Source organism: Malus sylvestris, chromosome 3 (assembly GCF_916048215.2).
Source record: "Malus sylvestris chromosome 3, drMalSylv7.2, whole genome shotgun sequence".
NCBI classification, from domain to species: Eukaryota; Viridiplantae; Streptophyta; class Magnoliopsida; order Rosales; family Rosaceae; genus Malus; species Malus sylvestris.
In genome coordinates, this window is record NC_062262.1 from 14,234,893 (window position 1) to 14,258,101 (window position 23,209).

The 23,209-nt window shown below is 37.2% G+C and overlaps 1 protein-coding gene and 2 pseudogenes across 1 annotated transcript; all 3 read right to left on the reverse strand.

Annotated features, from left to right (window-relative positions):
- Positions 1-2,975: 2,975 nt before the first annotated feature.
- On the reverse strand, positions 2,976-6,846 carry LOC126614337 (uncharacterized; annotated as a pseudogene).
- A 1,515-nt stretch (positions 6,847-8,361) lies between these two features.
- Positions 8,362-9,053, reverse strand: LOC126617467 (uncharacterized). The gene has a single exon (XM_050285526.1). It carries the CDS (start codon positions 9,012-9,014, stop codon positions 8,448-8,450), a length of 567 nt encoding a protein of 188 aa, XP_050141483.1. The 5' UTR covers positions 9,015-9,053; the 3' UTR covers positions 8,362-8,447.
- Positions 9,054-20,577: 11,524 nt separating this feature from the next.
- On the reverse strand, positions 20,578-22,416 carry LOC126617001 (uncharacterized; annotated as a pseudogene).
- Positions 22,417-23,209: the final 793 nt, after the last annotated feature.

A 23,209-nucleotide genomic window follows, 5' to 3' on the forward strand; every position in this document is an offset into this window, starting at 1 on the left:
TAGTGGAGGCATATATGTCTTTTCCACAGTTGGTGAAGCACTCAGGGAAAAAAGCCATTTCCAGTTGCGGTAAACGGTCAGAATCTGCAGTGCCTGACAAATCAAGTATGTACGACATACACCAAAGTTAGGCAAATCATATTTAAAGTCCAGGTCGGTTAGAGGATGGATGAGATCAGATTCATAGTTCACAAATGTCTTATTCCTAGGCTCCATTAACGACTAGTATATCATTGTACCAATCCTTGTCGTGGCAGAGGATGTCCTAAATGTACATCTCTCAAGCGAGACTAGCTCTGGTCGTACAATAATAATGGCCATCCAAACTCGGTCTGATGTTGTGCAACATTCTAAACTTGGGTATATGTAACTCAGCCCCGAATCACTAATTTAGCAACTTGAAGCAAGTAAGAAGCCTGAAGGCAGCATGAGAAAGGTTGTAGATGGCTATGTTATAGAGCACAACAAAATGCCTTTCATAAAAGCCGAAAGAGGAAAACGAAGGCCCATGTCCAAGAACCAGGAGTAGATCCTAGTACAAGGATGACATGGATCTGATAACGGTGGCAAATTGGCATATATATCATGGCCGGGTTCCCACCAGACGTTGTAATCGTTCAAAATGTCATGATGCTCTTAAACGAAAGATTCACCTTTTTCTTGACTATGAACTCTTGTCAAAGGAAGATTATAGGGTGAAACCCTAATCGATTTGGATTTCTTACTTGAAGACGCCATGAGAAAAGATTCAAAGGGGAGATAGGATTTTGAAATGGGTTGGGATAAATAGTTAGAGCTTTTTTTTCGACAATGAACAACTTAGAATTGGTAATGTGAAGAAGTAAGATATGAGGATATATAGGCATCATTTGGTGGAATCATCTAACCGTCAAATTCAAACCGACTTCTCTTGGGATTAATGGATTTGATAGCTAGGATAAACAAAGAATATCGGAGAAGATTTCCCGTTTCTCGTGTGCAAGCATTGGATGCAATACTTCATCATTACAAACTTTAAGACATGTTACACGAAGGTGCATGTCTGAATCTGAAATGCTTCCACATCAGCATTAGAGGTCACCTCACATTTATGAAGACTACAAAAAGGTACGTATTGTAGCTTACTCTGAAAGGTACGATCTTTGGATAACCATCCATCCTCAAGAGGAATGTGTTGTTTATCAAACGGATAGTTAAGGGCAATTGTGATGCCATAATTTTTCAGGGCTGGAGTAAGTCTGATCCGAATAAAGTTACCTAAGAAGTTCGATATTGACTTACTGATGCCGAGCAAAGTTGTATTAGATGGAGCAGAAAGACACACTCTATTCCAAGGCACTAGGTTACAAGACACGCGATCTAATATGGATATGGATACAATCAAATCCTATAAGTCTTGGAGTCTTTACAATCTAAGGATGAGCGTGCGCTGTAAGTTATCACAACTCTTAAGAGGATGCCATGTCAAGAAGGGTATAGGTCTAAATTTAGGAGCGCAGTGTTTTGTACCTTTTTGTTTTTGTTTTTCTGTTACGTAATAAACCATTGGATGGAAATTACTAGCTTTAACATATTATTCCAGTGACTTTTGTTTGAACGAAAACACAACAAAAGCTGGACTTCATGGTTTCTAGAATTCCAATCCTAACCATACAATTGGACATCGTGCTTTATGGTAGATATATCTTGTAATCTAACCTCCTTAGAGCTCAACGCAATTTGACTGTTACTCACATTGTCCCCCGCAATTTTGACTTCAAATTTTGCTATCATTGGATGCTCGTAGTATGTCTTCATATTTTGCTATTTAATGAAGCAATGGCAGAGCCAAAAATCGAAGCTAGGAGGAACCTCCAAGCCAAGTGACAGAAATTAGATTAAAAATAGTACAATCAATGAGAGAAGATTTGAGGGTTAACTTTTGTATTGGAATGGAAATTTGAATCAAGGGAGAGCAATGAAGTCACGAAAATAATAATTCAACACTGATATAATAATACCAAAAGCACCGAACTTCTTCATAAGTTTTGCTAAAAAGAAACGATTACTACATCGAAGTTGAACAAGCATTATTGATCATGGCTTCAAAATGCAACTGTGTGATGTTTCTTTTGTTTTTTCAGTATAAACTCTTCAAACAACACTATGCATGCAAAATGGTGATTTAACTACGTTGAAAGCACACAAACAGAAATTAAAGAAAAACAAACACAAGCTAAAAGCATACAAAATAAAGAAAATGACGGAGAGGCCCAGGCCTATCTCATGTTTGCCAATAGAATGAACCCACCACCGTGCGGTACCAAAAATGATATTGTTAAATGGGCTCCCTCGAATCCCTCTTGATTAAATGTTTATAAAGCCATTCCTATCTTTTGTATTTGTTGCTCCTAACTCAAGAGCAACTCGAGCAAGGTCTTTGTAATCATATGCTGACCATGATGGAGGACTTTGCATTCTTGAAAAGAATGTCATTAGTCGAAGGAGGCAGTCTTAGAACATTATTGAATTATTTTGGATTGTCTAACGAAAGGTCATAAAACAAAATGTTTAAGACAGACATGGGTGCATAGAAGAAAAAAATTGGATGTGCAGTAGTTGTTCTCTTCGAAATGGTTCAAAAGGTTTCAAGTTCAAATCTCCTCACCCGTTTAATAAAGAAACACAAGTTGTGAATCGAATGGTGAATGAAATGAGTTAGAGCCTGTATTTAGACTGATATAGTGATGTCAAGTTTTAATGAAAATATATATACCATAATTTCATCTTTGTTAAGGCCAAAAAGTGAATGCATGATAAGAAATTCAAATTAAAGAGGAACACAACAATGATAGCAAACGGGCGATATTCGTTATCTGTATCATTTGTTTTTGCTTTCTTCAAATTTCTCTCCTTTTTATTTATAGTAATCACAGATACATTTTTTTGGGGTACTACTCAAGTACTTTAAAATTTTAATACATGTGTATCTTTTTCTAGATATTGAAGAACTGGGAAGTAACAATGAATGCAACATCCCTATATAACATGACCCAAAAGTTCGTCGTTGATACTGGCATAGGAAGCTGAACTTCAACAGAAGCCAATGCTCTTTGGCAACAAACTGTTGGAAAATATTAGTATTTAGGTATTATATTGTTTGGGTTTTCTTATAAGTTTAGTTTGGGTCTAACCTGTCAGCATTAGGATTAGGATTAGTTTATTATAAATAGAGTGCTTTGTTATTCATTAGAAAACAAGCTATTCACAATGTAACCTCTTAAGGTTTTGTAGCCGTTCCGGCATTCTCGTTTGTTTAATAATATTCTTATTATTTTGTTAGTCTATTTCGTTGTGCACTCTGATATTCAACTTGGTATTAGAGCAGGTTCAATCCTTTGGGATTTAATCTGCTTGGTCGGGTTGGTATTCTGTTTGTCAGTATGTATGTATTCTTGTTTTTGTCGTTGGTTTAGTTTGCAGAAGAAAACAAAAACTTGAACCTTCCCCTCCTCCAGATCCTGCCTCATCGTCTTGCTGACTGTCCTCAAACCCACATCTCACAGTTGCCGCAAAACCCACTTTTAACCTCGATCCATCACCGTATTTGAATGAAACCCCGAAATCACTGCCGTGGATGCGTCTGCCTGAGCATCACGCCTACACCATTGCTTAATCGACCCTGCAGCTTGACTGCCCCCTGCTTGACCGCCTTTGAACCTCTGTGCCTTGTCGAAGTCTGCTTGCTTCGTGCATGCAATTGTACCGCCGCCGCACCAATGCTGGAGGTGTATGGCATGCATCTCCAATTTGTCAACCCAGAAAAAAGGAAAAACGAAAAAACGGAAAAGGGAAGTAAGGAAAAAAATGGAAAAGAAAATAAGAAAGAAAAAAAAGGAAAAAAGGAAAAGAAAATTGTTTGCTGTCGGTTTTAGGCCCACACGAGCAAGAAAAACAAAACATAGTTAAGTTTGTTTTTGGGCCACACAAGTTGTTGGCGTTGTTCGTTTGTTGGTACAATTGAGGTATGGAAATTTTGTCCGTTTAGTGATAGGTTTTTTCCATACTCTCAACACTAGCCAATCAAGAATCAAGAACCAATCAAGAATCAAGAACCAGTTTGCCAGTCAAATCAAGTCAAGTCAAGAATCAAGTTAAGTTTGCCAGTCAAGTCAAGTAAAGTCAAGTCAAGTTTGCATGCTTGCCAGTCTGCCTAACGGAGCCAGTCTGCATCTGCTTGTTTGCAAACCCATGTCGTATACCGCCATGAGTTTGACGGGGGTTGTTGGAAAATATTAGTATTTAGGTATTATATTGTTTGGGTTTTCTTATAAGTTTAGTTTGGGCCTAACCTATCAGCATTAGGGTTAGGGTTAGTTTATTATAAATAAAGTGCTTTGTTATTCATTAGAAAACAAGCTAGTCACAATATAACCTCTTAGGGTTTTGTAGCCGTTCCGGCATTCTCGTTTGTTTAATAATATTCTTATTATTTTGTTAGTCTTGTTCATTGCGCACTCTGATATTCAACTCAAACAAGGTTATCTTGGGCTTGTGTGAGGATTTCGGTGACTGATTTGTCACCGTCATGTTGGAAATATGTCCTGAAAGTCAATCTTTGGAAGAAACCTTTCAGGACAAATGAATGGATGTATAGATGACTCTTATACATCAAATGGCAAAGATACTAATTAGGACTATCTCAATGAACGATATATGTCCTAAATAGTGAATCCATGGACAATGGATCGATTGAAGAAGTAATCTAATGATGTTAGACTACAGAGACTTTTTTCACATAATCATCATGTCCAAAAGGTTCCTAGTCATAGGATTGTCGGAGGGAAACTGACAATGCATAGACCGGTACATACTATGTCCGATTCAATTGGAAGGATGGAAAGTCTCATCCCATTCGTGTAGTGACACTAAGACAAGTATGTAGGTGCTCATTAAGGGAATGAGTTCACTGAACACAATCGAACAAGAGTACTTGCATGGAGGTCTACTCACATGTCAAGCAAGTAACTCTTATGGTTGGAATAATGTAAGTAGTCCTTTGACCTGAGGCATCGTCGTTGTCTTGTGGTTAAGAACTTGATCTTTGATTATGTCAAAGTCACCCCATTCGCGGGTGTCCACGACATAGTTGGGGTTAAGCCACTTAGTTATGAAGGCAAGTGAATGCGCAACAAGGAATCTCTAATCTTTGTTAAGAGAGGAAGAATACTCTAAGATATGATTCTGGAATCTTCGGCCGAAGTATCGAACGTAATAAAGAAAAGCATTCCTATACGACTCAATTGAATCATATAAGAAGGAGTAATCACATTAGGGGTTTGACATAATATATCCATACCCCAATGATGTGATTGAGAGTATTGTTTTAGAGAAGGATCGAATTACATTGTAATTCCAACTGAATAGGTTCTCTGAACAAATTCTACATTAGCTTGGGTAGCCATGATATATGGTTAGATGTCACTCATGGCTTGTGAGTTCTTCTAGATGATTAAATGTAGTAGTCAAAGAAGAAGGTGAATTAAAAGGAAGTTTTAATTCACTAAGTGATTGGATTAAATATAATCAATTGGATTGGTGCCAATCACCTCACTGCCTTGCTAATTAGAACCTAAAATGATTGTACACCGATACACTCTTGTAGTGATACCACTAATGGATGATGGGAATAATTAATTGGATTAATTAAGTGTTGTGATTAATTAGAAAGTCTAATGAAATCATAAAAGCGATATAAGATCGTTTTGGGCTTAAAGAAACGTTCGGGTTTAATTGGGCCCATTGGGCCTAGACTCATTGGGCTTTTATTCAAGCATAGGATGACTTGAAATAATAAAAGCCCAAAGCCCAAACCAAACACTAAGGGCCGGCCACTTAAAGGGAAAGGGAGAGAGTGAAAGTCAAGTTGTTGACTAGGTTTCTTTTTGTCTATATAAGGAACTTTATAGAGATAATTTGAAATAAGGTTTTTGTGTGTTCAAAACAACTAAAGAGAAAAAGAAAATTACTCTCTCTTCAACACCAAAGGCCGGCCACCTCAAGGGTGATTTTAGCTAATCATCTTTTCACCCTTTTGGTCATTCCTCCATCCATCTCACTACACTAGTGGGTGTGGATCTTTAGAGGTCTTCTACTTTGGAGACTAAAGGAGAACCAAAGGAGCACTCATACTAACAAAGTGAAGGAGGCAAGGAGGGAGGCTAGGCTCAAGGAGTTCAAGGAACAAAGGGCTTAGAGGTGGTCCATCATTGGTCTAAAATCTAGATCAAGAGGTATAGATCTATTCCTACACTTTGTTCTTTACTTAAATGTTTTGATGCATCATATATAAACCTATGAACCTTGAAGGGGATTTGCATGACTATAGCTTTGATATTATTTGATAACATGCTTCCGTTGCTTTCGTATATAAATTTTGAATTGTATATGCATGCTAGTCATTAGAAATCCCACATGAATCTCATAGATTTCCCTTCACGTCATTGACCCCTCGCACTGCGAAAGCGAAATCCCCTAACGCAAAATCATACGAATCTACACACTGCTTTATAGCTGCCGTGCCATTAGCATTCTTGTCGGTGGCATTGAAAGCTTTTCCAAATGTAGCTTTGGTTTGTGCTGCATTTGCTGTTGCTAATTTAAGAACAGCCATATCAAGATCTTTGAGATTAGTTGCCGATCTAATTGGAATATCTTTCCAAAGAGATTTTACGCACTGCCTATAGCTGTACCCGAATTGTTCTTGGGTTTGCTTGCAAACACTCCTAACTAATTGAGACGCTCTTGCATTTGCAAATGGTGTTGGGAAAGATGAGAGAACACTGCATAACTGATTGAGGAGGCCATTGCTCAAGATGTATGTTTTTAAATTGAAGCTAACATGATTACAAATTATTTGCTTGGGTTAAGAAATGAATAAATGGAGTATGATATATATAAGCAACCCAAGAAGGGTATAGGTCTAAATTTAGGAGCGCAGTCTTTTGTACCTTTTGTTTTTGTTTTTCTATTACGTAATAAACCATTGGGTGGAAATTACTAGCTTTAACCCATTCTTCCACGGACTTTTGTTTGAACTAAAACACAACAAAAGCTGGATTTCATGGTTTCTAGAATTCCAATCCTAACCATATAATTGGACATCATGGTTTCTGGTAGATATATCTTGTAATTTAACCTCTCTAGAGATCAACGCAATTTGACCGTAACTTGCATCGTCGCCTGCAATTTTGACTTCAAAATTAGCCGTCACATGGTGCTTGTAGTTTGTCTTCATATTTTTCTGTTTAATGAAGCAGTGGCGAAGCCAAAAATCGAAGCTAGGTGGAACCTCCAAGCCATGTGACAGAAATTAGATTAAAAATAATACAATCAATGAGAGAAGATTTGAGGGTCAACTTTTGTATAGGAATAGAAATTTGAATCAAAGGAGAGCAACGGAGTCACGAAAATAATAATTCAACATTAAGATAATAATACCTTAAGCACTGAACTTGTTCATAAGTTTTGCTAAAAAGAAACGATTACTACATCGAAGTTGAACAAGAATGCAACTGTATAATTTTTCTTTTTTTTCAATATAAACTTTTTAAACAACACTATACATGCAAAATGGTGATTTAACTACGTTGTGCTCAATGGAAAGCACACAAACAGAAATTAAAGAATAACAAACACAAGCTAAAACATACAAAATAAAGAAAATGATGGAGAGGACCAGGCCTATCTCATGTTTGCCACAAGAATGAACCCACCACCGTGCGGTACGAAAAATTATATTGTTAAATAGGCTCCCTCAAATCCCTCTTGATTTAATGTTTATAAAGCTAAGCTTATCTTTTGTATTTGTTGCTGCTAAATCAAGAGCGACTCGAACAAGGTCTTCATAATCATATGCTGACCATGATGGAGGACTTTGCATTCTTGAAAAAATTGTCATTAGTCAAGGGAGGTAGTCTTAGAAGATTATTGAATTATTTTGGATTGTCTAAGGAAAGGTCATAAAGCAAAATGGGCTTTAAGACAGACATGGGCGCATACAAGAAAAAAATTGGATGTGCAGTAGTTGTTCTCTTCGAAATGGTTCAAAAGGTTTCAAGTTCCAATCTCCCCTCCCTTTTAATAAAGAAACACAAGTTGCATGAATCGAATGGTGAATGAAATGAGTTAGAGCCTGTATTTGGGCTAATACGGATGCCAAGTTTTAATGAAAATGCATATACCATAATTTCATCTTCGTTAAAGCCGATGCACAGCAAAGTGAATGCATGATAAGAAGTTGAAATTAAAGAGGAACACAACAATAATAGCAAACGGGCGATATTCGTTATCCATATAATTTATTTTTCCTTCAAATTTCTCTCCTTTTTATTTATAGTAATCATAGATACATTTTTTTTGGTATGCAAGTACTTTCAAATTTTAATACATTATTTGCATATCTTTTTCTAGCTATTTAATAACTGGGAAGTAACAAGGAATGCAACATCCCTATATAACATGACCCAAAAGTTCGTCGTTGATATTGGCATAGGAAGCTGAACTTCAACAGAGGCCAATGCTCTTTGGCAACGAACAAGGTCATCTTGGGCCTGTGTGAGGATTTCGGTGACCGATTTGTCACCGTCATTGACCCCTTGCACTGCAAAAACGAAAGCCCCTAACGCAAAATCATACGAATCTACACACTGCTTTATAGCTGCCGTGCCATTAGCATTCTTGTCAGTGGCGTTGAAAGCTTTTTCAAACGTAGCTTTGGTTTGTGCTGCATTTGCTGTTGCTAATTTAAGAACGGCTATATCAAGATCTTTGAGATTAGTTGCCGATCTAATTGGAATATCTTTCCAAAGAGATTTTACGCACTGCCTATAGCTATAGCCGAATTGTTCTTGGGTTTGCTTGCAAACACTCCTAACTAATTGAGACGCTCTTGCATTTGCAAATGGTGTTGGAGACGACGAGAGGCATAAGAGCAAGGAAGCAATGAACACAGCATAACTGATTGAGGAGGCCATTACTCAAGAAGTTTGTTTTTAAATTGAAGCTAACGTGATTACAAATTATTTGCGTGGGTTAAGAAATGAATGAATGGAGTATGATATATATAAGCAACCCAAGAAGGGTATAGGTCTAAATTTAGGAGCGCAGTCTTCTGTACGTTTTGTTTTTGTTTTTCTGTTACATAACAAACCATTGGATGGAAATTACTAGCTTTAACCCATTATTCCAGTGAGTTTTGTTTGAACTAAAACACAACAAAAGCTGGACTTCATGGTTTCTAGAATTCCAATCCTAAGATACAATTGTAGAATTATCTGAGAGACGGGTGGAAAGCCCACTTCTAACAACACCGATATTGTCTCCAACTTGTTAATTACCACCTCTACAATCCGTCAGGTTTGAGGTTTTATTAGAAAAGCCTTGATATTAGTTGGAGTGAGGTTAGGATATTTAAACTATAATTTCTCTTTTTGTATAGCCGATGTGGGACTCAACACACTAGACCCGGTAGTTTCTGACACGACACGGTGACACGACACGAAAAAGACACGAAAATAACGGGTTTCGGGTCAACACGATAACTTATCGGGTCATTATCGGGTGACCCGTTAAGAACCCGTTAATAACAGGTATACACGTGGGTAACCCGTTTCGACCTGTTAAGAAAAATATTATTTTGATAATTTTAAAGTTTAATTACTAAAAGATTTATTATAAAATAAAATAGCCATATTAATATATACAATATATTCTATATTAAATATATAATTTTGTATTATTATTCTATATAAGTTTAAAAAAAAAGTTTTAGTTCCTTATTATCATTACTAGGATAAATTTTACTTAACATGTTGTTGTCCAAAATTAAAATAAACTAATATAGTATTTGTATAGGCAAGAACTAAGAAGACATACATACAAGTATGAAAAATGTGAAAGAATATATAAACACTTGTGATTCATCATTATTCCTCCACGAGTAGATAATGGTTACACTTACATTATTGTTTAGATTTTTAAAATCCTCCAAACCTTCATGAATAATGAAAAATTAATAAAATTAATAATAATTATTTTAGAAGTGTAAAAAATGTAAAAAAATATATACAATCACTCATAGTGACAAACTTTACAACTTTCATGAAGGGGTCAGCTTCGAAATCCAACACTATAATTCATAAACCTTAAATTTATATTTAATCTTCGATTGCCATTTACCCTTAATTCTTCTTACTGAATTTCATTTTTAAAATTTTCATTGTTGAAAACATGATCATCTAGCAGATGTAAGAAGATGAACGGTTCAGATCTTGGATATCACACTTCGATATTTACGATTAACTGAAATATGAGTCGATGTCATATAGTTTGTAGAAACTTTATAAACATCAAGCAATATTTTCACTAATCGTAAAATTCTGAATATAATATCAACGATCCAAACCATTCATCTTCCTGCACCTTCTAATAGATCAAGTTTTCAAAAAAGAAAACTTGAAAAAACAAAATTTGATGAGAACAATGAAGTGTAAATGTAAACAACAATCAACAGTTAAATTTTGATCTATGATTTATATGATTATAGTGGCGAATTTCGAAGTTAAGCTCTTCATGAAAGTTGTAAAGTTTGTCATTACGAGCATTTATATATTTTTTCTATATTTTTTTGCACTTCTACATTAATTAAAAAACTATTAAAGACTTTAGGTAAGTGAAAATATAGTTAAAAGAAAATTACGTTTTTATGTTTTGGATGTGACAATATGGTATGTATGTACTTATTTAGTATTATGTTTTTCATATGATTATTTATTGGTTTAAAATATATTTTCCTTAACAGGTAACGGGTCGGGTCATATTACCTGTTAGTATTATCGGGTTGATTTCGGGTTGGGTCATTTTACCCGTTTATTTTAACGGGTGTTACACGACACGACCCGTTAAGATATCGGGTATGACACGAAAACGATACGAACAAGAAAAATACGACACGAATGCCAGGTCTACAACACACCCCCTCACGTGGGACCCAATTATTGGGTCATACGTGGGAGGTCCACACATCGCAACCACGTGGAGCCAAGGGGACTCACCTACACATTGGGCCAAGGGACCTACCATCATCGTGCGAGGCCAAGAGAACCCACCCATCACGTGGCAATACAAGGCCCGTTCCCTGGCTCTGATACCATGCAGAATTATCAGAGAGATAGACCGAGAGCCCACTTCCAACAATCTTGATATTGTCCTCAATTCGTTAATTACCATGTGCACAATCCGTCATGTGTGGGGCTTATACCACATAAGGCCTTAGTGTTAGTTGGAGTGGATTTGACATATTTAAACTATAATTTCTCTTTTCTGTATAGTCGATGTGGGACTCAACAACAATTGGACATCGAGAATGAAATGAGTTAGAGCTTGTATTCGGACTGATACGGTGATGTCAAGTTTGAATGAAAATACATATACCATAATTTCATCTTCGTTAAAGCCAATGCAGAGTCAAGTGAATGCATGATAAGAAATTCAAATTAAAGAGGAACACAACAATGATAGCATACGGGCGATATTCGTTATCCGTATCATTTATTTTCCTTTCTTCAAATTTCTCTCCTTTTTATTTTAGTAATCATAGATACATTTTTTTTGGTATGCAATTACTTTCAAATTTTAATACATTATTCACATATCTTTTTCTAGATATTTAATGATTGGGAAGTAACAAGGAATGCAACATCCTTATATAACATGACCCAAAAGTTCATCGTCGATACTTGCATAAGAAGCTGAACTCCAACAGAGGCCAATGCTCTTTGGCAACAAACAAGGTCATCTTGGTCCTGTATGAGGATTCTGGTGACCAAATTGCCCCTCACATTGCAAAAATGTAAGCCCATAATACGATATCATATGAATCTACACACTATCCTAGAGCTACCGTGCGATTAGAATTCTTGACGGTGGCGTTGAAAGCTTTGTCAAACGAAACTTTGATTTGTGCTGCATTTGCTGCTGCTAATTTAAGAATGGCTATATCCAGATCATAGAGGTTAGTTGCCGATCTAATTGGAATATCTTTCCAAAGAGATCTTATGCACTGCTTATAGTTGTAGCCCAATTGGCCTTGGGTTTACTTGTAAACACTCCTAACTAATTGAGATGCTCTTGCATTTGCAAATGGTGCTAAAGACAATGAGAGACAAAATACCTCAGAAGTAATGAACACTGCATAATTGATTGGGGAGGCCATTGCACACGATGTATGTTTTTAAATTGAAGCTAACGTGATTACAAATTATTTGCTTGGGTGAAGAAATGAATGAATAGAGTTTGATATATGTTGGAACCAAATCTACACACCTCCGTAAGCGGTTGTTGAGCACAAAAATCCGTATAGTCTGGAACAACCTATAGAACAGTGAACAACAGTAAGCTAACCCTTGGTTGAAGGGGGTGTGTCGGGCAAATGCTCTTCAACGGTCAAGATAGTGAATGATTTGAGACTCAAGCAGTAAGCAAGAGAATTCAAGTATATAGATTGTGTTTCCATAGATGAACCCTATATGGGTGTATTTATACCATGTGAGATAGAACTTTTTAGGATAAAATCCTTATTCTAAGACAGGATAATCTGAGAGGATATCTAGTAAGTAGATATTACATCCTCTTGGGAGTATGATTACTTGCGGCGCATGATTACTTGCGGCGCATGCGTATCCCTAGATTGTAGGGACTCAAAGACTTATAGGATTTTATTGAGTCCATATCTAGATCAAATCTCATGTCTTGCAGAGTAAGCATGGTTATCCAATAGAGCCACTTGGGCTTTGCCTAGTGCCCAGACGCAGAATGATTGTGGCATCCTGCTTTGTCTGATACAGCTTCACCCAGAGCTGGTGAGTCCATCACCGAACTTCTGAGGTAACAGTATTCGGATCAGCCTTGCTCCGGCCCTAGAAAATCATGTTTCCACAATTGCCCCTAACTATCTGTTTGAAAGGCAACCCCGTTCCTCTTGAGGATGGATTGTTACCAAAGACCATGCCTTTCGGAGTAAGTTGGAATACGTACTGTTTGGTCCTCGGATCATCATTTTAAGTTAGGTAGTTGAGTCACTTCAATTTCCATCGCATAATCTTCGGAATTATGAAAATAAATCCCTTGTTGTGATGACGAACGCTTTGTTTTATGTGGTAACTTATTCCTCACGTTTTATTAATTATCATTAATCTTCGTGTATATTGACCCCAAGATACACGTATCTTCACTTTCAACGGTGAGATCTCTTGGTGATTTTCCTTTATATAGCTTCTTCTAGCAGCGGTTTCCTTCAAACTTTTCCAATTTTCTGCCATAAGGCATGTGCCTTCCTTGCCTAACTCTAATCCTTTTTTGAGTTCTTTGTTGAGAAAAATGCAATCCCAAAAAATTGTCTCCTTCTACAAACCTTCTAAAAATGCTTCCCTTCTTCCTGCAACGTGTTCTATAATATTCATCCCATGTGCTACCTTCGATGCAAATATTGCATTGAAGTTTATCTATACCATGGGTTTGAAATTCCAAGAAGAGTTGTCGGCCACTGCTTCCTTCATTATCTGATGTTGGATGATTGTGGCGGTGACGGTTCTTCACTCAAGCACTCGCCGATATTGTACTCATGTGGCTTGAGTGCTTGGATTCCATAAGGGTGCCCCATCACCAACCTTCTTCCCTTTTGGATTCTAAGTGCAAAATTTGCATCGGAGTCCAATTTCTTCAAAGTGATGGGATGCCTTAGTGAATTCTTTGTCTCCATTCTTCTCCACCACTCTACGGGTGGACAACGACGGTGGCGGTTTTCCTTTTGAATACTCAGCTTCAATGTAATGTTGCACTCGGAACACAGCAAGGTGGGCGTAACACATTTTTGTTCTAACATAATACCTTGATAACTTTAGCCAAGAACATTGTGTAATTTTTTTTTCCAAATGTTTCATCACTAGGGGTGAGGGCTTGTCTCCCCCAAACTTTTGTACCGAAGTGATCCTTTTTGGGATTTTGACACTAGACACGCGCTTGCTTAAAAATATGCCTATCTTGTGCACCTTATTTTTGGAAAATTCCCGATCTAGACCTATGAAGTTCGCCTCCCAATCGAACTTGGTCACAAAACTATAACAATAATACCAAGATAAAATAAGGGACGATGGTTTATCGATGTCTTATTCGCTTGCAGTGGATGCATAGGTTCTCATCTTATCAAAGCAAGGTGAGCCTCATTCGGAATCTTGAGGGATATATAAAGAAGAAAGATACCACTACTACTGCTAATACCCCTTTTATTGGTTTCCCTTTGGTTGATCATGTGGATGTAATGGACTTTGACATTGCGGAGCAGTTTTCCCCTTTATGCTTTGCCTGGCTAGAATAAGGGCATGTCTTACTCATTGAACACTTTGCTCATGTCCGGCCTTTGAGTCTTTCAACCTTTTTATCCGAAGGTGTTCCTGTCATGTTCTTTGTATTTTTCTAGCCGTGTCCTCGATCTAGCTAATTGTTTAGAGTAAGCTAACTTTGGAATGATCAGAAGGAAGGCGAAGCACGAATGAGTTTTTGGGCTTGGGACGAGCATAACAGCCCCCTTGATGATGTTGATTCGGAATAACATCATCTTCCAAACTCAGCTTTTGTAAGGGTACCCATCGTGATATTCAGACACCACCTTACTATGATACCAGACGTTAAGACCTATGGACAACCCTTTGCTTTTCTACTTTTGCGCTAGATTGGAGATGATGATATCTCGTTTCTCGGGAGTGTCCTCACCTATTATTCTTATTCCCTTTTTGGGTTCTTTAAGTTTTGTTGCAATATGATGCTTGAAGAGTGTATACTTCTTAGCTCGTGTTACATGTTTGTCCCCAGTGAATTTTTAGGCAAAAGATCGTTGGCGACAAGGTCGCCTACTTGTGGGTTGGAAACACTTTTTGAATCTTTTTGGCAGACCCTAAACATTAGACTTGAGCATTTCCAATCTGACTACTTTAGTTGGCTTGACTAAAGCATTTTCGTGTATCGAAGCTTTATTGGAATAAATTCCTCTTGGAGATTACCTAGTCTGGATGCCCCATTCAGACATGCTAACACTTGGTGTCGCAAAGCTTAGTTATCTTAGTAAGTTGGTCTGGGATAGATTAGTCATACTCGGGGTCAGATTTCAGAGCCACCTTCAGATAAGTACCAGATCACCCTTTCGACTATTCCCTCGAATGGCGTAGAGCCCAGGTTTGAATCTTACAACCCACAACCTTGTTGGTTACATAAACTTTCTGAAGCCCGAAGGTGCATTGGACTTTCGAGTCAATGCGCCATGTGCCTGTGCCCATAGCCCGCCAATCGTTACCGCATTTATTACGGTTTGAGTCTACTAAGTTGCTAATCGTTCTAGATGGATTGGGCTAAATAAGACTCATTTGACAGTGTAACTTTGAATGTTTTTAAACTTGCACTAGTGAAAAGTTTTCAAAGTTGGAGCCCTATTTTGAACAAGTAGGGTACTCATTGCATTACTTAAAAATAAAGAAAGAATAGACAATTAAGACAAACAGATGCTCCTTTATTCATGATCCAAGTAAAGTTGGTTTACAAGGGGGTGTGATTGAATCTGAGAAGGATTGCCTACATATCTTCGAGATGAAGAATCAAATTACTAGTGTAGTTAAAAAGAAAAGATGATATGACATAAAAATTGTAACAGAGATCACTTTTGACGATGAGGCTATGATGGGGTGTTAGGAGATGAGTTCTCTATGGACTTGTCTTCGTGCAGGTGGTGGTGTTGCGATTGGGTCCGAAGGGAACTACCTACATATCCTGGTAAGGGAATCAAGCCCCATGTAGTTCATATTACCTTTTATTTTTATTCTATCTTAATGTGACGATGAGGCATCCACTTCAGGGTGATTGGCATCGGATTCCTAGTAGCTTCCAATGATGCTTGCATCCGTCCTTCACGGATGAAGTTTATGTTGAGGGTCAGTTTCTTTATAGGCTGTTGGTCTTCATCTTCAGTGTGCTTATCTGACCGATCCATTTCCCTGGGTTCGGTCGAATTTTCTTTTCTGACCTTATCCTTGACGAATTCTAGTAGTGCCTTTGATCCAGTAATTCCTCGATATGATCCCTCTGTGTAGACTGGACATTCATGTCGTGTTTTTCGTGTTCATGTCATTTTCGTGACATACCCGATATCTTAACTCGTATCATGTAACACCCATTAAAGTAAATGGATAATATGACCCGACCCGAAATCGACTTGTTAATATTATCAGGTAATATGACCCAACTCGTTACCTCGTTAAAGAAAATATATTTTAAATCAATAAATAATGAAAATGAAAAAAAATTAAAACATAATACTAAATTAGTATATACATACTATATTGTCACATAAATATTATTTCAAAACATTAAAAAAAAATTGTCTTTCAAGTATTACATAGTCCAAAATAAGAGCCTAATGAAAAACATTAGTACATTACTATAAATTACAGTAGTACACATTTAATATACTATATATACATATAAATAAATAAATAAAACTTAATTTGTTAAAATTTATATAGAATAATAATATAGTAGTACACATTTAATATACTATATATTCATATACATTATGGCTATAGTATTTTATAGTAAGTTTTTTTAGTAGTTTAAAAATTTAAAATAATCAAAATAACTTTTTTCTTAAAATGCCGAAACGGGTTACTCACGTGTCACCTTTGTGTAAACTTGTTAATAAAGGGTCCTTGTGGTGTGACCCGATAACGACCCCGATTAGTTATCGTGTTGACTCGAAATCCATTATTTTCATGTCGTTTACGTGTCGTATTAACAGGTCGTGTAAGAAATTGCTAGGTCTACCTCAATGCTCGACAACCTCTGGTGGCGTGGCTGGTACTTTTGTGGAAGGAGCAGTATTCACTTGGGTTCTTCTTAGCCAGGTGTTCTAGGAGTGGTTTTGGGCGAGGTGTCAGAGGAAAGGTTTATCTTTTACACTATGGAGGATGTTATTAATGGCAGTGTTCAAGGCGATGTACTGCTTAAGCTTTGATATGACTTGTTTGTCTGGACGCCCTCCTCTTATAACTTGTCATAAAGAAGATGGGGGAGTGTCTCTGTCTACCCTTCTTCTATCTATTTTTCTAGAGTAATCTGGTTCAACAGTTGTTCTTCGACTCTTGTCATCGAGTCTGTCATATTGTCTGCGATAACGAAGCATTCAGCTAAAGTAGCATAGTCGTACTTCTTTTAGGAGATAAGCAAATGGACAAAGATGCCTCGTTTGAATGCTATAGTCGCGAGCTTATCATCTAGTTTTTGTACCTCAGCCAATTCTGTACGGAAATGCTTCAAATAGGCTCAAAGACTTTCATCTCTGGTTTGAGGGAGTAACCTGAACATAGCTTCGTGGTGCTTCCGGACATCACGGTATACAAAATTTGTATTAGTAAATAAGTTGACCAGAGTTTCAAAGCAGTCAATGGACCTGGCCGGTAATTTTGAATACCACCTCATAGCAGGTCCCTCCAAGGTGGACGAAAACATCTTGCACATTAAGGCATCGTTGTTATTGTATCGGGGTCAGAGTCACCAAGGAAAGACTTGAACCTTAGTTGAGAGAATTTTTCAGGCGGAGGAACTCCTTCGATTATCCGGAGTAGGGAGTTGGATGTGACCTGCTTGGTTATATACGTTTGGAGAATATCTCTACTCTTAGTTCTCAGGAATCTCGAGTTCGTCAAACCTTAGATGGTGGGGTTTTGCTCTTGGTACCCTCAAGGTGTTTTGAGGGGTATTCTAAGGATTTTGGATTCCTTCTCCAGTATCTACGCTTAGGGTCCATCGATCAATGGTGGGATTTCTCTAGAGGCTTGCCACTTTTGCTGATGCCTAAATGATTGGAGACATTATGGGGTCACTTTCTGGCTTTATGGTGCTTATGCTTCCAAATCCAATGACTGGAATTTGGTAGGAGGCGTTGTCCCGCTCGAGTTCTCTAGGTTCTTCCATGTCCACGAAGTCAGAATGGCTCTCAACTTGGGCAGAAGTCTGGTTCTTTTGTAGTTTTTGGACAAAAGTGCTGATCTTGGTCAGAGTTTCCCATATTTGATCCATATAAGGGGGATACCTTCTAGCTAAATCTTCTCCTTCCCCAGGGGCTATAGTCATCCTTTGGGGGTCGTTGTTAGCTCCAGGCGTTGCTGCAGTAGTTGGGGACAACAAGCTTTTTGCCCTAGTAATAACTGATACATCACAGAGTAGGCCTTCTTCACCGGTCGGATTAATGTGCGTGTTGACTAAGCCTTTTTCGGTTGACATATTTGTTAGTTAAGTGATCAGGTCGAGAGGAATATGGGTTCTCTCTCAGTAAACGCACCAATTGTTGGAACAAAATCTGCACACCTCCATAAGCGGTGGTTGAGCACAAATTCGTGTAGTCTAGAACAACCTGCAAAACAGTAAACAACCGTAAGTAAACCCTTGGCTTAGGGGGTATGTCGGCCAAAGGCTCTCCAAAGGTCAAGTTAGTGAATGATTTGAGACTCAAGCAATAGGCAACAAAATTCAAGTGTATAAATTGCGTTACCATAGAGGAACCCAATATGGGTGTATTTATACCATGAAAGCGAGACTTTTTAAGGATATAATCCTTGTTCTAAGCCAGGAGAATCCGAGAGGATATCTAGTAAGTAGATATAGCATCATCTTAGGAGTGTGATTACTTGTAGCGCACACCTATCCCTAGATTGTAGGGACTCCAAGACTTATAGGATTTGATTGAGTCTCTATCCAGATCAAATCACGTGTCTTGCGGAATGCGCATGGTCATCCAGCGGCATCGCTTGGACTCCGCCTAGTGCCCAGCAGCAGAATGATGGTGGCATCCTGCACTGTCTGATATAGCTTTGCCAGAAGCTAGTGAGTCCATGACTGGACTTCTGAGGTAACAGTATTAGGATCAGCCTTATTCCGATCCTAGAAAATAATGGTCCCACAATATATATAAGCAACCCAAGAAGGGTATAAGTCTAAATTTAATAGCGTAGTCTTTTGTACCTTCTGTTTTTGTTTTTTCTATTACGTATTAAATCATTGGATGGAAATTACTAGCTTTAACCCATTCTTCTAGTGACTTTTGTTTGAACAAAAACAATACAAAAGCTTGACTTCATAGTTTCTAGAATTCCAATCCTAACCATAATTTGGACATCGTGGTTTTTGGTATATATATCTTGTAATTGAACCTCTTTAGAGCTAAATGCAATTTGACCGTTACTAGCACCGTCACCCGTAATTTTGACTTCAAATTTGGTCATCATAGGATGCTTGTAGTTTGTCTTCATATTTAGCTATTTAATGAAGCAATGGTGGAGCCAAAAATTGAAGCTAAGAGGAACCTCTAGGCCTCATGACATAAATTAGGTTAAAAATAATACATTAGTGAGAGAAGATTTGAGGGTTAACTTTTGTATAGGAATGAAATTTGAATCAAAGGAGAGCAACGGAGTCAATAAAATAATAATTTATCATTGAGATAATAATACCATAAAGCACCGAACTTGTTCATAAATTTTGCTAAAAAGAAACAATTACTACATCGAAGTTAAACAAGCATTGTAGATCATGGCTCAAAAATGCAACAGTGATTCTTATTTTTTTCAATATAAACTTTTTAAACAACACTACGCATGCAAAATGGTGATTTAACTACATTGTGCTCAATGGAAAGCACACAAACAGAAATTAAAGCTAACAAATACAAGCAAAAGCATACAAAATAAAGAAAATGATAGACGGGTAACCTTGTCCACATGTCTGCAACTAGAATAAATTCACCACCACGCGGTACCAAAAATGATATTGTTAAATAGGCTCCCTTGAATCCCTCTTGATTAAATGTTTATAAAGTTACGCCTATCTTTTGTATTCGTTACTACTAACTCAAGACCGATTCATCTAAGCTCTTCGTAATCCCATGCTGACCATGATTGAGGATTTTGCATTCTTGAAAATAATGTCATTAGTCAAAGGAGGCAGTCTTACAAGATTATCGAATTATTTTGGATTCTCTAAGGAAATGTCATCAAACAAAGTGGGCTTTAAGACAGACATGGGTGCATAGCAGAAAAAAATTGAATGTGCAGTAGTTGTTCTCTTCCAAATGTTTTAAAAGGTTTCAAGTTTGAATCCTCGCACCCCTTTAATAAAGAAACACAAGTTGCATGAATCGAATGGTGAATGAAACAAGTTAGAGCATGTATACGGTATGATACGATGATGTCAATTTTTAATGAAAATACATATACCTTAATTTCATCTTCATTAAAGCCAATGCCTAGTAAAGTGAATGTATGATAAGAAATTCAAATTAAAGAGGAACACAAAATTGATCGTAAACAGTCGATATTTTTTATCCATATCATTTTTTTTCTTTTCATCAAATTTCTATCTTTTTATTTATAGTAATCACAAATACCATTTTTTGGTACGCAAGTACATTCATATTTTAATACATTACTCACATATCTTTTTCTAGATATTTAATGACTGGGAAGTAACAAGGAATGCAACATCCCTATATAAAACGACCCAAAAGTTCGTCGGAGATACTAACATAAGAAACTGAACTTCAACAGAGGCAGATGCTCTTTCGGAACGAACAGGGTCATCTTGGGCCTGTGTGAAGATTTCGGTGACCGATTTGTCACCGTCATTGACTTGTCACACTGCAAAATTGAAAGCCCCTAATGCAAAATCATACAAATCTACACATTGCTTTATAGCTCCCGTGCCATTAGCATTCTTGCCGGTGCCATTGAAAGCTTTTGCAAATGTAGCTTTTTTATGTGCTGTATTTGCCGCTGCTAATTTAAGAACAGCTATATCAAGATCTTTGAGATTAATTGGTGATCTAATTGGAATATCTTGCCAAAGAGATTTTACACATTGCTTATAGTTGTAGTCGAATTGGTCTTGGGTTTGCTTGCAAACACTTCTAACTAATAGAGACACTCTTGCATTTGCAAATGGTGCTTGAGACGACGAGAGACATAAGAGTTAGGAAGCAATGAACATTGCATAACTAATTGAGGAAGTGAAATTGGTACCAAGTGGAATAACCTGCAATTTAAAAACTATATACATGCTTGTCTGACTCAGTAACACTCAACAACTAAGCTTAGATATGTTAGTTTACTCACTGCGAAAGAAGTCAAATTATGAGTTCAGTTTACTTAAATGTTCCTAGTTAACTAAGATCCAGTTTAGTGAACACTTTAACTCTAACAAGCTTAGTTGCAAAGACTTATCTATTTGTGATTATGATGAGCATATATCACACGCAAAGCGAAGATAAGTAAACTAGTAAAACAATAAATTGCAGGGGATGTTTTTGGCCTAAAAACACCCGCCTTTGGATTAAAAAACTGGGTACTCTCCACTGAGTCCAATCCACTAGTGAAAACAAGGTTCTTATAAAGACCACACAAGCTCAATTCCTAGATCCCTATCTATAGAGCAGCTTTACCTTTGTGCAACATTGCCTTACACAAGAAGAATTCCTTCGGTCTTCAAGAAGTGGCAGCTCCTCCTTAGCTCTTTACCTTATGGCATCAAAAATCCAATCAACTTATGCAAATGATATGATGACAAAGTTGATGCAAATTTGGATTTGATGTCTAGTTAGTTTCACCAGTCAAGCACTTGAAAGATGAAACTGACATGAATCCAAAAAGAGGTCAGCTCAAAGATTTGAAGCTAGAGAAGCTTGACCAATAACAAAGATCAAAATCACAAAAACAATGCAGCCCTAATATGCAATGATCTAGGTATTTAGTGCATGAATGTGATTTTGTAGCTAGGGTTTTCTAGTAAGAACAAAGGAGCAGCTTCAAGCTAAAAACAATCATTCTAAAAAATAAATCACTTAGCCAAATGAAAATGAAACCCTAGATGAAGCTTTTATAGTGGGCTTTGTTTCAGACAAGAATGGGAACAAGAAGAGACATGTGTCATGTGCAAACACAATCTAAAAAGATCTAGGGTTGTAAAACACGCTCGAGGAAAAGGCTGTCAGAAAGCCCATGTGGGTTGTCTTAAAAGTGCGTGCCCAGGTCGCGTAAAAACAGCGAGAAGATTTAACAAGACATAACCACTAGACATAATAAACTAGAAATAATGGCAGGAAATGCAAATGTATGAACAAACCTTTGATGAGAGAAATTAAGCTCTTAAAGTGATATTTCCAGTAGCATGATCCCAGAGAAGCAATTAAAGCTAAATCTAATCTAGAGCATGTGTGGTAAAATTTACAACATTTGATGAGGGAAGCCAAACAATAAAACTAGACTTCACAGGAGGCCATTGCTCAAGATGTGTGTTTTTAAATTGAAGATAACGTGATTACAAATTATTTTCTTGGGTTAAGAAATGAATGAATTGAAGGAAAAATTTGTCCTAGCTAAGAACATATGAGAACATTTGAACACATAAGCAAACTAATAACACTTTAAAGTAGGCATGCATTCAAAACAATTCTAAAACCCATGACTTTCCAAGCGTAGTGAATGGTGAACCAAAAGACTATTTAACAACTTAAAGAGAAGAGAGAGTTTGAGTTTCATTACCCTTGAAGCTCATTCTTGTTTACACAAGGGATTCACATAAGTGGAGGGCCTTCAAGTCACCTCCTTTGCTCCTTGGATGTTTGCTTTTTTGCTTCTCCCTTGCTCCTTGAGGATTTGAGGAGAGCAACTCCAAGAACACCAAAAGTTTGGTGTCTTTAAGTCTCCACACCAATGATGAGGTGTGAAGATGAAATGGATGACATAGAGGAAGGAAGATTGCTAGCTATTTTTTTCTAAGTGTGGCCGGCCTCTTTGGAAGACAAAAAGAGAAAGAGTTTTGCTCTTTTTCCTAAAAGAAAACCATCAATGTGGTAAAGCTATAAAGTTCCTTTTATAGCACCTCACATTTGAGTGACAAACTTGCAATTATGCCAAGTTCACTACCACTCACCCTATAGCCAACCATCCTTTACTTATTAGGCTATTTGCCCATTTTGTTTTAGTTGTCATACAACTTAAACATAATGGGCATTGTGGACCAAAACCCTTTTGGGCCCTGAGACCCGAAACTAACTTGAAAGCCCAATACAAACCTTTTG

Coding starts and splice junctions, on each gene's coding strand:
- LOC126617467 (XM_050285526.1), bottom strand. CDS start 9,014: ATGGCCTCCTCAATCAGTTATGCTGTGTTCATTGCTTCCTTGCTCTTA.